The following is a 13,466-nucleotide window of genomic DNA, read 5'->3' on the forward strand; positions in this document are numbered from 1 at the left end:
GCTCATGAAAAAAGTGGAAAATAAAAACCGCTTCCAAAAAATGAAACTTTCCTAAGAGTCCAAGCTCATCCTCATCACCTTTTAAAAAAAACCAAAAACCAAAGTAAAATTTCAGAAACTAATTTCATCCCCTTAAAATAACCAACCTGATGTACATGAAAATGGAAAGATGTGGTCAAAGTTTTTGCTTGCTCCACATTTATACTCCTAAAGTTTCTGGTTGCAAATTCTCCCCTATTATCTGCCTAATCATGTGTCCACGTGTTTTATTTATTCACCTTATTTTCCTGGAACAGGCATACTAGAAGGTTAGGCCCCATCTAGAAAGTTCCGGGGTCCGTTAAAGTGCGCTTTTTGTCTCCGTTGAATATTGTTTGTAATGAAAAAAAAATTATAATCAACCCTAAGGGTTGACTATAAATAAGCAAGACTTGTGACATATTTGTTCAAAATCCTCTGATCTTTGGGCATTAGTGCGAGGGTATTCCGCTCTTCAAGCAAATATTGTTTACGTTGTCTGTGCGCGTCCTCAAGCTTTTTGGACAATATGCCTCGACGAAGCTCCGGAGGTTCGATGTCCCGACCTTTTAAGAACCCTCTTTTCTATCTTCTTTTTTAAGATTTTTGACCCCTTCCCTGGATAATCAATGTTGGGATTTATTCGTGGTTTTCCTAACGTTATTGTCCACGGGGTTACAGGGATTGGTTTGCATTGTCTCGGATACAGATTATACTGTTTTGTTTCTAAGCTTTTATTTATTTTAGGTTTCTGGTTATAATTTTTATAAAGCATTCCAGGGGTTTTGGAGGGTGCTGAATCCAAATATGCAGTTAAAAAACCATTTTAACTGCAACAAATCAAGATTTAACCTCAATTTCTTCTGTAGACAACTCCATTCTTATTATCATCCCTTATTTTAAAAGATTAAATTCTGGTGATTGGAATTTGTGGGCGGAGGTTTAGATTTGGATATTGATATTGGTTATGAGTTGAAATCTCTGCCTAGGGTTTGGGTGATATGTATTTGTTTTTTTTTTTTTTTTTTACTACCTTAAACCTTGTTCTGTCTCGTAAAATGTTTCAGGTGCATTGGTGATTTAGGTTATAGGTTTTGAACCGTATTGCAATCCCAAGTTCGATTCTTCTTTTTGGTTTCTGTCATAAGATCATACCAAGTTGAGGGACTGATTGAATTATTTGTATTTTGATTTGTGGGTAGCAACTGTGGTGCCGTCTGGGTATAAGTACAATTACTAGTACAGTAGTAGGTCGTATCCTCGTGCCATATTGCAGTCCTAAAAAACTGGTCACGCCTTATATCGGGGTTTGGTAACAATGGACGGGGTTTATTTCCCTGTATATAATATAAAATATATCATCAATATAATCTGAGAAGTATGTACACGAGATAATTGTCACATAATACATGTAGAATGAAAGCTTGCTTGTCAAGCAGGTTCGAAACCCCGTACAGGCAAATTTTGTTGTGGCCAATGTAGTTAACCTCAACGGCCGGCATGGCCAACACAGTAAACCTCAACAACCTAGGCCGGGTCGAATTCCTGGTGGTCTTGATGTCCTATGGAGGGTTGTCTCAAAAGACAGGATAAAGTACACAGATGGAATTTGTAGGAATAGAGACCACTGAATAGATACCTTCTGCTCATGACATCTATGACATCTAAGGGAGAGCCTATTTTGTGAATAAATGGAGAACAAAGGAACATTTACCAACAAAACAGAAGAATCTAGCAGGTCTCTTTGTGATTTAACCAACGAAACAGAAGTTCTACATATCACTTTGTGGCTATATACATGGTCACATATTTTATATATCACTTGGTTGCCCTGAAGAGGGCATGTGATTCTGTCCCCACATGGATATGGGATTTTTTATAAGTTAAACTTTTAAACTATAATTTTTTTTTGCAGAAAAACTATTTCAATCCCTATTTTCGAAGTAAATTATTTTCCGTTGTCTTGGAAAAATTCATTTTTGGATCTAAATATGTCGGCACCCAGTAATATCATTAAGAGGAAAAAGTGCACATAAGTGTTTAATAATGTATGAATTTACATGATTGTGTTTCCTATAGTTGTATAAGCTAGCCCCTTTGATTTGTATTAGGCCTTTTGTCAAGGTTTGCATTTACGGTTTTCTTTTTTAACTGGCTGTTCTTTTGATTGTTTCCCTATGGTTGTATTTGCCGTATTCGGGTCTACACTGCCGGAATGATTTTTCCCAGAGTTGGTGTTTGAGATGAATTTTCCCAGATTTTGTGTTTGAGAGCGTAAGGGCTAATTATGCTTAATTAGGTATACTGTTAAGAGTCTTTTTTTTGTATACTCTCCTACATTGTCTAGCGTCTGTAGCGTGTACTCTCCTATTGTTATAGAGTTTCGTTCATATGATTTCAGGGTACCCAGTACATTAACATGATTTCAGGGTCCGATAATGTAATGTGTAAGTTTACTGCTGTAAAGTCAAAATACATAACTTATATTTATATTAGCATTATATTAACAAAAAATTTCAAAAAGAAAAAACTCCCTTCGTAATCCATCTTTTACTGGAAAGACGCAGTAGGGGAACTTATTGTCAGTAAGATAAACTTCTGGCCTCTCTTTGATTCTTTCAAATTATTTGGTTAAGAGCCGATATTTCTGTTTAACTAGCCTGTTGTTGATGTATCTAGAATTTCAATCTTTTTTTTTTTTATAGTTTTAATTAGAACAACCACAACACGAGTTAAGGGACAATCAGAGCATGCGATTTTAGATATTTGTTCGAACTATTCTCATGGTCTCTTTCTTCTCATGTGTATAATACAACTGGGATTACATCGTGACTTCGAAGGAAATTGGCCAAACTAACAGTATTTGATATTTATTTCTCATCCACTAAGGGAGTATGCTGTTTTTTTCCCTCATTCAAGATCTTAACTTTCCATGACTAAGTTTTACTGTTCTCTTGCAGGAAGGTCAGCCCCACGTCCCAAACCGGTGTCTCATCCTCCTCAGCCAGGTATGTCTAATATTTATATGTACGTAATGCCCATGTACCTCAAAAGCACACATATCCTACGAGCATTTGGAAGTGTACCGAAAACAGGGATTATTCATGTATAAGACTTGACCAAATTTTCTGATTGAAAATTGGGATAAAGTGCCATGTTTCTGATCCCCACTAAAACGAACATTTTGAAATTTTTGTTACCTAGTATATTTGACGCACATTGCGAGCTGAAATGTTGTTAAACCTAACAGAAAAGGGACCTAATTGATTCTAAATAAATAGAACGTTAAGGTTTTGTTTTTGTTTTTATTTTTGTTATTACTAATAATTTAAGAGTAATTTTTTTAATTAATAATTAGAACTAGGAATCTCAGTTTAACCAGTGCCTGAATTTTTGGGTGGCCTTTTGGATATAGGAAATGCTTTTAGAGACTGCTTGTGTCCTTGCGTAATGATACTGTTGTATTTTTAAGTATGCTATATCCAATTCAGTGTCATTCATTCATTTATCCCATCATTTAGTAATACATCTGGAGTGTTCATAATATCTTTAGACATGTGAACTAACGGTATTTTGTTTACTCCAGCTGCCTATGCCCCTCCTCCAGCACCAGTCCAGCAGGGTGGTGGATCTATGCTTGGTAGCATCGGCTCTACAATAGCTGAAGGTATCTGAGTAAATATATGCGATATTTTTTTTATAAGATAATCTGTTGTTTTGGAAAGATTAACTAAATGGTTTTTTAATGGGTACAGGTATGGCTTTTGGGACTGGATCTGCTATTGCACATCGAGCTGTTGATGCAGTCCTTGGTCCACGGACAGTTCAACATGAGGTTGTACAAGCAGAAGCTCCGGCTGCTGCACAAACTAGTGTGCCTGTAATGTCAAATATGAGTGGAAAAGATTCTTGTGTGAATCACAGCAAGGCATTCCAGGAGGTATGTTAAAGGTAGCTTGTTTACAATGTTTCAGAATGCTATCAATACTTAATGGTAAATGCATTTGATTTAACAGTCTCTATTGTCTGGTTTTCAATTTTACAGTGCCTTACCAACTATGGGAGTGATATTGGCAAATGCCAGTTCTATTTGGATATGCTGAATGAGTGTCGCCGAGGTTCTGGAACAGGTAATTAATTAGGCGTGAATGATTGTAAGTGGAATGATCTGTGCTTGGATGTGAGTGATTTATTGGTGTCTAATACTTTTCCGGTTGTTTGATGTAGTGGCACTGTAAAAGCATTGGAGTGGGAGCTCATGGATTGGCCAATTATCGCTTATCTGAGGGTGGATTGTTTGTTACTTTCGCTAAAGTATATAGGAAAAGTCCAAATATGATAGCGAGAATAAGCTAGATATTTTTTGGTGGTTAATATACGGTGAACTGTTGTACCCTGCTACAGCACCTTAAGTAATATAAATTTAATTTTTCACCAGAGTTAAATGAAATTCGTTCAATCCTCATTACACGATGTCTTCTTTTTCTCTGCCTACGTGTGCCTCTTTTAGTCTTACAAATGTTTTATGTTATTTCGTAACTACTTGTAAACGTATTTTTCATGATAACCTAGATAGCTGGAATCTGTGTCTGAAATTATGGTACCTCCCTCTGATTGTTTTTAGTGATAATTAAAATGTATTGTATCAACAAGTGTTTTTCATGGAAAATTAAATGTGAACCTAGATAACTGGAATCTGTGTCTGAAATTACAGTACCTCTCTCTGTTTTTGGTGATAATTAAAATGTATGGTATTTAGAGATAATATAGTAAAATATTCTTAATTTATTGGGATCATTCGTACATTTGTAAATTAATCATTTGAATACAGATACGCTGACCAAATCGTGTTGCTGTTCAATCAAACTTGTTAATATATGTTTGGGAACACTCATTGTATGTAGCATCACACCCTCACATATCAGGCTTTTCAAATTATTACATACTTTGCATTGCACAGACAGCTTTGAAAATTTAGTTCTGTGCTCTGCACTTGCAGACACTCTAAAAAGCAGTATACCAGCAAGAATATGTACTTCTTTTCAAGTAACTTTTGCAGTGATTTTTTTTTGACCAAATCGTCTCGATCTGAAATTGCCTGAGACTTTGAACAGGCAATCTAGCAATCCATCGATTAATACTGGATTTGCCGTATGGCTCTGTTTTCAAAATCTTATTTCTAGTTTTTGCAATTTCTAGTTATTATAGAGTTCACTTGTTATTATCTTATGAATTTTTTTATTATTTTATGATTTAGGTCGCAGGATTGTTCATGGTTTTTTTCTTTCTTCCAGAGCAGTTGAAGATTGTTTATCATTTTCTTGAGATGCTCACATTGTTGAATGTTTCAGCAGATTTGCCGTTTCCTTGTCACTATTTGAGTGAGATTTGTGGGTACTCTTGCGCTCACTCATTGATTGAGTGGTTGAGTCTATTCCGTTTTAGTCGAAGGATGAGCTTCCTTTGTTGAGTTTGTTGGTGTTGATTTGGTTGTGTGCCATTTGTTGATGCGTAGTAGCTTGCTTGTGAGTTGTGGTTTTGGCTTTTTTGGTTCATAAATTATAATATACATGCAATTCATCCATGATCCAATGGGAGAAAGACAAGACATTGTAGTTTTCTCGTTAAATCATCAAAATCAAAATGTGTTACATAGCTAGTACAATGCCAATGGCAAATAGAAATAGTAAATACAAAAAACTATAGGTCTTGCAAGCCTCAACACAGTAAGTAGCCCATGAGTCATCAATCCTCATCATCAAAATCAACATCATGGTACTCATCATCGTGGTCAATACTGCTCTCATCTGCTGCATTTGCCTCCTTTGCATCCCTTTGTAAAAAAGACAAATGTTGGTGTGCACATATGCCATTGTCTTTGCCTTGGACTATTCAAGTATGCTCTTGTTGACACTACAAATTCCCATATGTGCTCCAATTCCTTTTGCAACTAGAGAATGAAGTTACTTGAGAGAGGAGCTTCATGGCTAATCACTGTAGAGGGGGGCTTGTTGCGCCATGAGTTGCCCACCAAAAATAGGACTTCTTAGCTCCCTTCTCTCTAATCACATCATACCCTACAAGTCGACCAGTGTTAGTGGAAAAATTTGCAAAGGCATCCTCCACCTCATTAAGGGGTGTTCTACCTTGAAAAATCTGCTTGAGTACATTTTTCTTCCCTTGTCAGATTTCACCATCCATGTGGGGGGAATTTGCGGGAAGGGCCACCATTCAGCCACTCATGGATGTAGTATTTTGGGTTCAATGAGTGAGCCAAACAATGTAAAGGTGTGCAATTCTTGTCTCATTTGCTGACAAGAATATCTTGTATGGTGGTGAATAAGACCTATGATATTGTCTTAAACTTGGGCACTCACTCTGTAAAATAATGCTTTTCAAAGACTCAATCATGGAATCCCATCCCTTATAAACCTCTCTTGGATTGTATTTGCAAATCAAAGCAAAAAAATGTTAGGGTCCATGATCTTAATAAGTAGATTTACCTTCTCCCACTAAGCATCATTTAACATTGTGCCCTTCATTGTTTTGGATGCTGTTAGATTTGTCTTTCTCCAAAAAAACCAAAACTCTGAAATAACCATGGCCATAAGAGTGGTTTTGACCTCCCTCAACGTCTTCAACATGATGAATAAAGAGACAAACTGTGTATCTGCAATTTTCAACAATGATAGATTGGTGTCCTCCTTGTAGAAAGTGAGGGCATCTGTATGATTTTGTACAAAGTTGCGGATATGTCGTGCATCTTCAATAATGCTTCCAATCCAAAGCACATCAAAAGTAATAGATTTAAGTTCTAAGTTCAATAAAAATGGGCGATGCAATGTGTCCAATATACTTGTGGATATTTAGCTTCCACAATCATGCCAACAACTTTGCAAATAGGGACATTATTTGTAATGATTTGCAAACAAGAATCAACACCTACATCTTCAATAACTTTAGTAAACAACTCATCCACATATTGTGCATTCTTATATCGTTCAAGTGCATCCACTGATTTCAAGAAAATTGAACCATTCAAGGAAGACACCATGAGGTTGATGAGTGAGTCTCGTGCTAGATTTGTCCATCCATCATAAACAATGCTAACCTTAGAGGTTGGCCACGCTGATTTAATAGGCTCGGGCATTTAGTCCACCTCTTTTTTTGTCTTTATCAACAATGTGGTTTTGAGCTTTTTCGATTCAGGAGGCACATACTCTGATGGAGCCCCTTGAGTTGGAGCTCGACACATCTCAATATATAGAGGTGAATGTGCAACATTAAATGATATGGAATTTTGACAGAAAAAAAGGTAATGGTGAGATCAAACTCTCTAATTTCTCTTTTTGAAAAATCATGTCCACTGGATCAAGTGCAAATGCCTTTCTTTTTGTTGTTTGTCCTCCACCATAACTCTCAAATGAGAATTTGTTGCTGCTTTCTTCAAGAATGGAAGGGGGTCATCATTCTTGTTCTTTTTAAAATTTTGTAACCATATTTGACATACCGACATTGACGTATTTTTCCATTTCTTTCCTCTTGATAAAGACTCCTTTATACATGTTGCATTTCCACAATTTGGTAACGCCAACAAATGAGCTTTCACGCGGAAATATGAGCTCATGAAATGGTTGTTGCAATAGCTACATTTCTAAGCAACATTGCCGCCTCCTTTCATCTTGCTCCTTGGCCCTTGCTTTCTTGTGACATATTTACACAAGGGATATTTGTTATCTTGAGACTACTCTCTTCTCTCAACATTTGAAGCTGTTGTTGTAGCCCCACTTGCAATAGAGGGAACACTTGTAGACTTCGATGAAATTGGAATGGGAAGGGAATCTCCAATGGGTATATTTTTTCTCTTTTTTTTCCCTTATTTTGCTGCGCTCTATTGAGCCATGAATGTTGTTAAAAAAAAAACAAAAAATGCACAAATTTGTAAAAGAAATTCACATGCAAAACACTGTAATAAAAATGCAAAAAAATAGAGAGAATGCATTTACTTGTTGATTGAATTTCTTTGAAAATGCTCCCACACTTTTTGCTCTTTGCTCTCACACACTCTCAGAAAACTCACAACCAAGAGAAAAGGTAAATGTGCAAATAGAATGGTTAAATCAACCTTTTAACACCGCGTGGGAGTCTTTTTTCGGGATTTGTGTTCCGATTGGACATGATCGGAAGGACACGAATATAACCGAATTGCTCGATTTGGGACACGAGAGGGCATGTGAACAAATCTGGGTTCTTAGTAGGGCCCTTGTGAAAAGAGGTAGACATTATGAAGATGATTGACTTGTTGGCAAGTTTTGCAATGAAACTCAACATTTTCATAATCCAATGGTTGTGAATAAACCCTAGCGTTCCATTTGATAAGGATTTTATGAGGCAATCCTTTATTGAGGCTTAGTTTGACACAAATGTGATAATTCATTTTGCCATTTTTGTCAATGTTGGTTTTGATGAAGTGACCTATTAATTAGTTTGACACAAATGTGATAATTTATTTTGCCATTTTTGTCAATGTTGGTTTTGATGAAGTGACCTATTAAGTTTTCCATATCTTCTAGGACATTTGAATTTGACAAATGGATGGTTAGGTTAAACATCCTTACCTGGACGAGAGTTGACATGGAAAGAGGATTAAAATTAGGAAATCATGGTTAAAAAGAGAGGCTAGAGCACCCTTGAAACTAGGGTCCCTGATAAAAAATCCTTTTGTTAGTCTTGTAAATCTTTAAAGAGCATGACAAGGAATTTTTTTGAGTAGAAATGCAACACAATATCTTGAGACCAATTTGCTGCACCTAATTTTGCGGAGTAGATGTTGAGGGTCGAAAATCATTAATTCCTCGTCTTTCATAATTTGTAGCCAATAATTTACATATAATGTTATCCCCTTTGAGAGGTTTATGCTACTTAATCCTCTACCAAATGGACTAGAGAAATCTTAGGGTTTGGACTAGAGACAACTTTTGGTTCCACCTCTTACTCTTGATACAATAGAGATTGAAGCATCTTTTTCTATGGCGTATTTGTTGAGAGATTTTTGATCTTGAAGTTGTTGATTTTTGTGGAGTCGAATATTGCTATATGGGTTTTTCCACCCAAATTTGTATCTTGGTAGTGAGAGCAGAAACCAAATTTGTGTCTTTAATTGTTAGACAAAGGTAGCCCTTTGAGATTGGTTTTACAAAGATTGAAAAATTCTCTAGGTTTATGTCGGTTTGGATGGGTAGGTTAGAATGTTTGGATGTGACAAATGGATGGGTAGGTTAGGGAGCCTTACCCATATAACAATTGCTAGAGATGTCATTGAAAAAGGATTAAAATTATGAAACCATGGTTGAAAAGAGAGTTTGGAGTGGCCCCAAAACTAGGGTCGTTGATAAAAAATCTTTGTTAGCCTTATACATTTTGAATAGCATGACGAAAACCCTTTTGAGCAAAAATGTAGCATAATATTCTTGAGAGTGAAAGCCTAGATATGTGGCTTTAACTTGTAACAAAGGGAGCCCCTTGAAATGAGTTTCACAAAGATAAAAAAATTCTCCAAATTTGAGGTAGTAAACTCACAATGGGAGCAAAAAGAACCTTGGAGATGGAGGGGCCTTGAGATTTGAGTTTGCATTAAGCTCGACGAAAGGCCTTTAAAGCCTTTTTAAGAATCAACTAGTTCATGTTGTCCATGAGCAAGGAGTGATGCATGAAATCCATGGCCTGCCACTTTGCATGGGTCAGGGCCTGCTTGAGTTGTGGCATTTGACTTATTGTCCTTTCAAATAGCAGACCTATTGTCCTTTCAAATCGTTGCTAACATCAAGGTTGCCGACCTTCTTTTGGGATGCAATTTATTTAAAGAATCTCTCAAAAATTTTGTTTGACCTTGGGCTACAAAGAAATAATTTGCTAATGAGAGCTAATAATTTTACTGCAAATATTTGTAAATTATTCTAACCCTTGTTTTGATTTTGTTGCATTTGGGGTTTTTGGGTTTTTTTGTTTTTTGTTTCTTTAATATATGGGATTTTGGGAAATTCTTTCATTCGCTTTTGCAGGTGGATCTTCAAGCCTCAAAGGAAATCAAATTTTTTTAGCCCTAAGGCTAGGGTTTGAAGAGTTTCAATCCTCCAAGCGAGACGTCCAGCCTAATTAAGCACACTGATTTAGGCCTAGGAAGGCAATATCTAGCCTCTAGCCTTCCTCCAACCTCTGTCCAACCAAGAAAGGAAGACAATGGCCTTAAATAAGTAATTTTTGGCATTTTCATGGAAAGGTTTTTTTTGCAGGGTTCTAAATTTTTTGAATGCCTCAAAGGCCTATTTGTCACCTCTACCAGCCTAATCATGGCCTTTACTTGCTCCGCGTTAGCTGTCTCTCCCTCTTTTTGTGAGCCACAACCATCTTTAGGGCCTTCCATGATTCCTAGAGGACCTTTTCCCTAAGCCACAACCCTTTTAGGTCTTGTTGTGAGCCTTAGAAAGCTCCTCTCTTTGGGTCACAGGCCGAAAGGCCTTCCCTTTCCCTAGTGGTAAGCCCTTAGAGGGATTTCCCTTGAGGCACAAGCCATTTTTGCCCTGGTTGCAGCCCTAAAGTGGCCTCAAGCCCTCTCGCCCCCCCCTCCTTTAGATTCTTTTCCCTTGGACGACAACCCTATTGGGATTGTCTCCCCTAGCCATGGCCCTATCCTAGCCTCTAGCCATATTGTTGGCCTTCTTCTAGCCCTAACCTTTTCTTCTAGCCCTCACCCAAGCCATTCTTCAGCGATTTTGGAGCTAACATGGTGATTGCAGGTGGTCAAGTTCATTGGAAGCCTCTCTAGTCACCAACAAGGCCATTAGGGCTAGTGGTTTGCCCCCTAACCCTCTTTGCCTCGTTACTATTTCATTTTAATTCTAAAGCACATATATGACAACAATGTATTCAGGGCCCAAACACATCTAAAATAGTCTTAATCTAATTAATTAATCACCTAAGGCATTGAACATTAACCTTGTGGTTAAATTAATTGCATGAAAGTGAAATTTGAAGGATTGCTGGTTAATTTCAACATTTGATATGTTTGCTACAACCATCTATAATAGCCTACAAGAGTGATAAAAACACATAACATTGGCATAATAATTAAATTGCAAGCATATTAATTAAATTGCAAGCATATTTTATCATTGGTTGGGCTTGCATTACTTGGCATATTTTGTCATTTCTTGAAGGCTATCAAATTACAGTGAGATCTCATTTTAATTTTATCGATCAACATTATTTTTTCTAATACTTGCTCTTCACAATAATCCTTGGAACTCTTCTTGACCCACTCATATAAATTTGTTCAACCTTTGTGAGTGATATTTAACGTTAACTTTTAGTCATCCATTAATCTATTTATTAGCAGCACAATTAATGTATCTAAAAATTTCTTGTAGAATGGCATCAAAAAATATCTAGTGGCTCTTTGTGAAGAAGTGATCTCTTGCTTCTGCTATCATAATTTGATTTGTTCTAACATAGTTCTTGATTTTTTAACTCCACCACTCATGAATCTCTTCCAAACTCAATGTATTTGCATGCATATTTTCTCAAACTCAAGATAAGGAACTACCGGTAGCAAAACCAATGTCATAATCTAGGGACTTTTAGTTAGTTGCTACTAGTGTATCGACAAAGCAATATACATTATTATACACATTAACAAACATATACACACACAGATGAAATAAAGGATAAGATAGCAGAAATAGCGAGGGACCATTAAATATCTTCTTTATTCATGCACCACGACACAATAGTTCCTCATAATCTCTCTCTCTCTCTCTCTCTCTATGTATGTGTGTTACAATAATGAATTATTTCTATATAATATTTAATTACAAGTTAGTTATAATTGTCTAACTACCTTGGGTAGGTCAACTCAATTATTTAGTTGATCAACTTACATTTATCTTAAAAGGTCAACCCAACTACATTGTTGAATGACTTCCACTCTGATTATGTGGCAAATCGACTTAGATTTTGACTTGGAAAGTCAATTGGGTTCCACTGTTAGATCTAGTAGATTAGATCGACTAGCCCTTCCAACAGAGATGGCACAAGAAAAACTTACAAGTATTTAAGGCCTTAGAAGAACTTTGATTTTGCACCTTAAATATGCTCTAAATGAAAAAGCTAGGAAGAGGGATCATGATAACCTACATAAACTTCCATGTGTATGGTTCCAACTTGGACAACCTCCATTGTAAGAAGATAGAGACTAGGAGAGGGGGCTACTACAAGGATTATCCAAAAAAAGAAGAGAGGGATAAGGGAATCTTCCCCTTATTAGAGAAAAATGATACAATACTCCATATGTTGTGAGTAGGGTTAAACACAAATGTGAAGAAAAAGCATTCACTCAAGATAGGGAAGCGTTGATGAGAACTCCCCTATTGTGTTTCCAGAGAGGTGAGTAATGGATTCATGCCACGTAGGGATGGGAATCACCCTATCACAAACATTATTAATAAGGAAGGAAGGAAGAAAGAAGATACCACTCAATTTTAGGAAACACTAAGTAACCTTGAGATGAGAGGAAGAATCTTATAACACTTTTTTCACTCTATGTTAGTGAAAGGAACCTAGTGCCAACCCCCTTTAATTATTGGCCTAAATGTGTATGTTGTCCTCCATGTTGGTGCTCATCTAATGGCCTATGGCTCCCACAAGCTTATCATCTTGTAACCCATCGCTCCCTTGCAATCATGCAACCTATCACTTGGTTATACAACGTCCTTCACCCTAAGAGCGATGGAGTTCATAATTCTAGAACAGTTCCTTCCCAAGGAGACAACTCAACTCATCATATCCTGAGTTGGTAAAGGGTCAATTATTGAATAAGCTTGTTAACTTCTCATGGCCTAGGTGTTTGAATACATCCTCCCAGATCTAGGAAAGGCTTACTTAGTGAGACCCTCTAAATGGTGAGAGGGGAGTTTTGTTAGCCCAAAAAATCACACAGAGGTAAAGGAGCTGTTGCTTTTCAAATCTCGCCTCAAGATATGTGAGACAATGGGTGGAATAACCAAACTAAATTCATAGTTGCAGTGCAATAATCAATCATATAAAGGACAGAGACAAACCTATATGTGACTGTATCTCAAACCCTTGAAGGCTAATGTAGTTTGTAGACCACTTTAGTAGCTAGAAAACCTTCTCTTTCCTATAGATCCCACTCCAACTCTTAGATCCGAGCCTCTACACACAAGCACAAACAAAAAATGATGAGATTTGCCTAAAGGAAAATTAGCATGCAACATAAACTTTAACACAATAAATTAATCAATTTTTTCACATACATAGACATGAAATGGAGAAGGAAAATAACTTGCATTCATATCAAAATGAATGTATAAAGGAAATATACCTCTTTTGTAGCATGTTCTCTCCTCTGATCCCTCAGTTTTCCTCTTCCT

At 36.7% G+C, this 13,466-nt stretch overlaps 1 protein-coding gene across 1 annotated transcript; it reads left to right on the forward strand.

Moving 5' to 3' along the window:
- The first annotated feature begins 411 nt into the window (after window positions 1–411).
- Window positions 412–4,486, forward strand: LOC149244757 (uncharacterized). Its single transcript, XM_089374988.1, has 6 exons — window positions 412–569; window positions 2,979–3,026; window positions 3,605–3,685; window positions 3,774–3,958; window positions 4,064–4,148; window positions 4,246–4,486. Exons 1-6 carry the CDS (start codon window positions 548–550, stop codon window positions 4,254–4,256), a joined length of 432 nt encoding a protein of 143 aa, XP_089231114.1. The 5' UTR covers window positions 412–547; the 3' UTR covers window positions 4,257–4,486.
- The last annotated feature ends 8,980 nt before the right edge of the window (window positions 4,487–13,466 follow it).

Source organism: Pinus tabuliformis, chromosome 8, assembly GCF_031772625.1.
Source record: "Pinus tabuliformis cultivar Carrire ecotype Pingquan chromosome 8, CPIR1, whole genome shotgun sequence".
Taxonomy (NCBI): Eukaryota; Viridiplantae; Streptophyta; class Pinopsida; order Pinales; family Pinaceae; genus Pinus; species Pinus tabuliformis.

What these genes read in the sequence shown, in the direction of transcription:
- LOC149244757 (XM_089374988.1), top strand. Translation starts at nt 548, where the DNA reads ATGCCTCGACGAAGCTCCGGAG. An exon ending in GCCTCGACGAAGCTCCGGAG is followed by an intron (nt 570 to 2,978) that starts GTTCGATGTCCC and finishes GTTCTCTTGCAG; the next exon opens with GAAGGTCAGCCCCACGTCCC. An exon ending in GTCTCATCCTCCTCAGCCAG is followed by an intron (nt 3,027 to 3,604) that starts GTATGTCTAATA and finishes TGTTTACTCCAG; the next exon opens with CTGCCTATGCCCCTCCTCCA.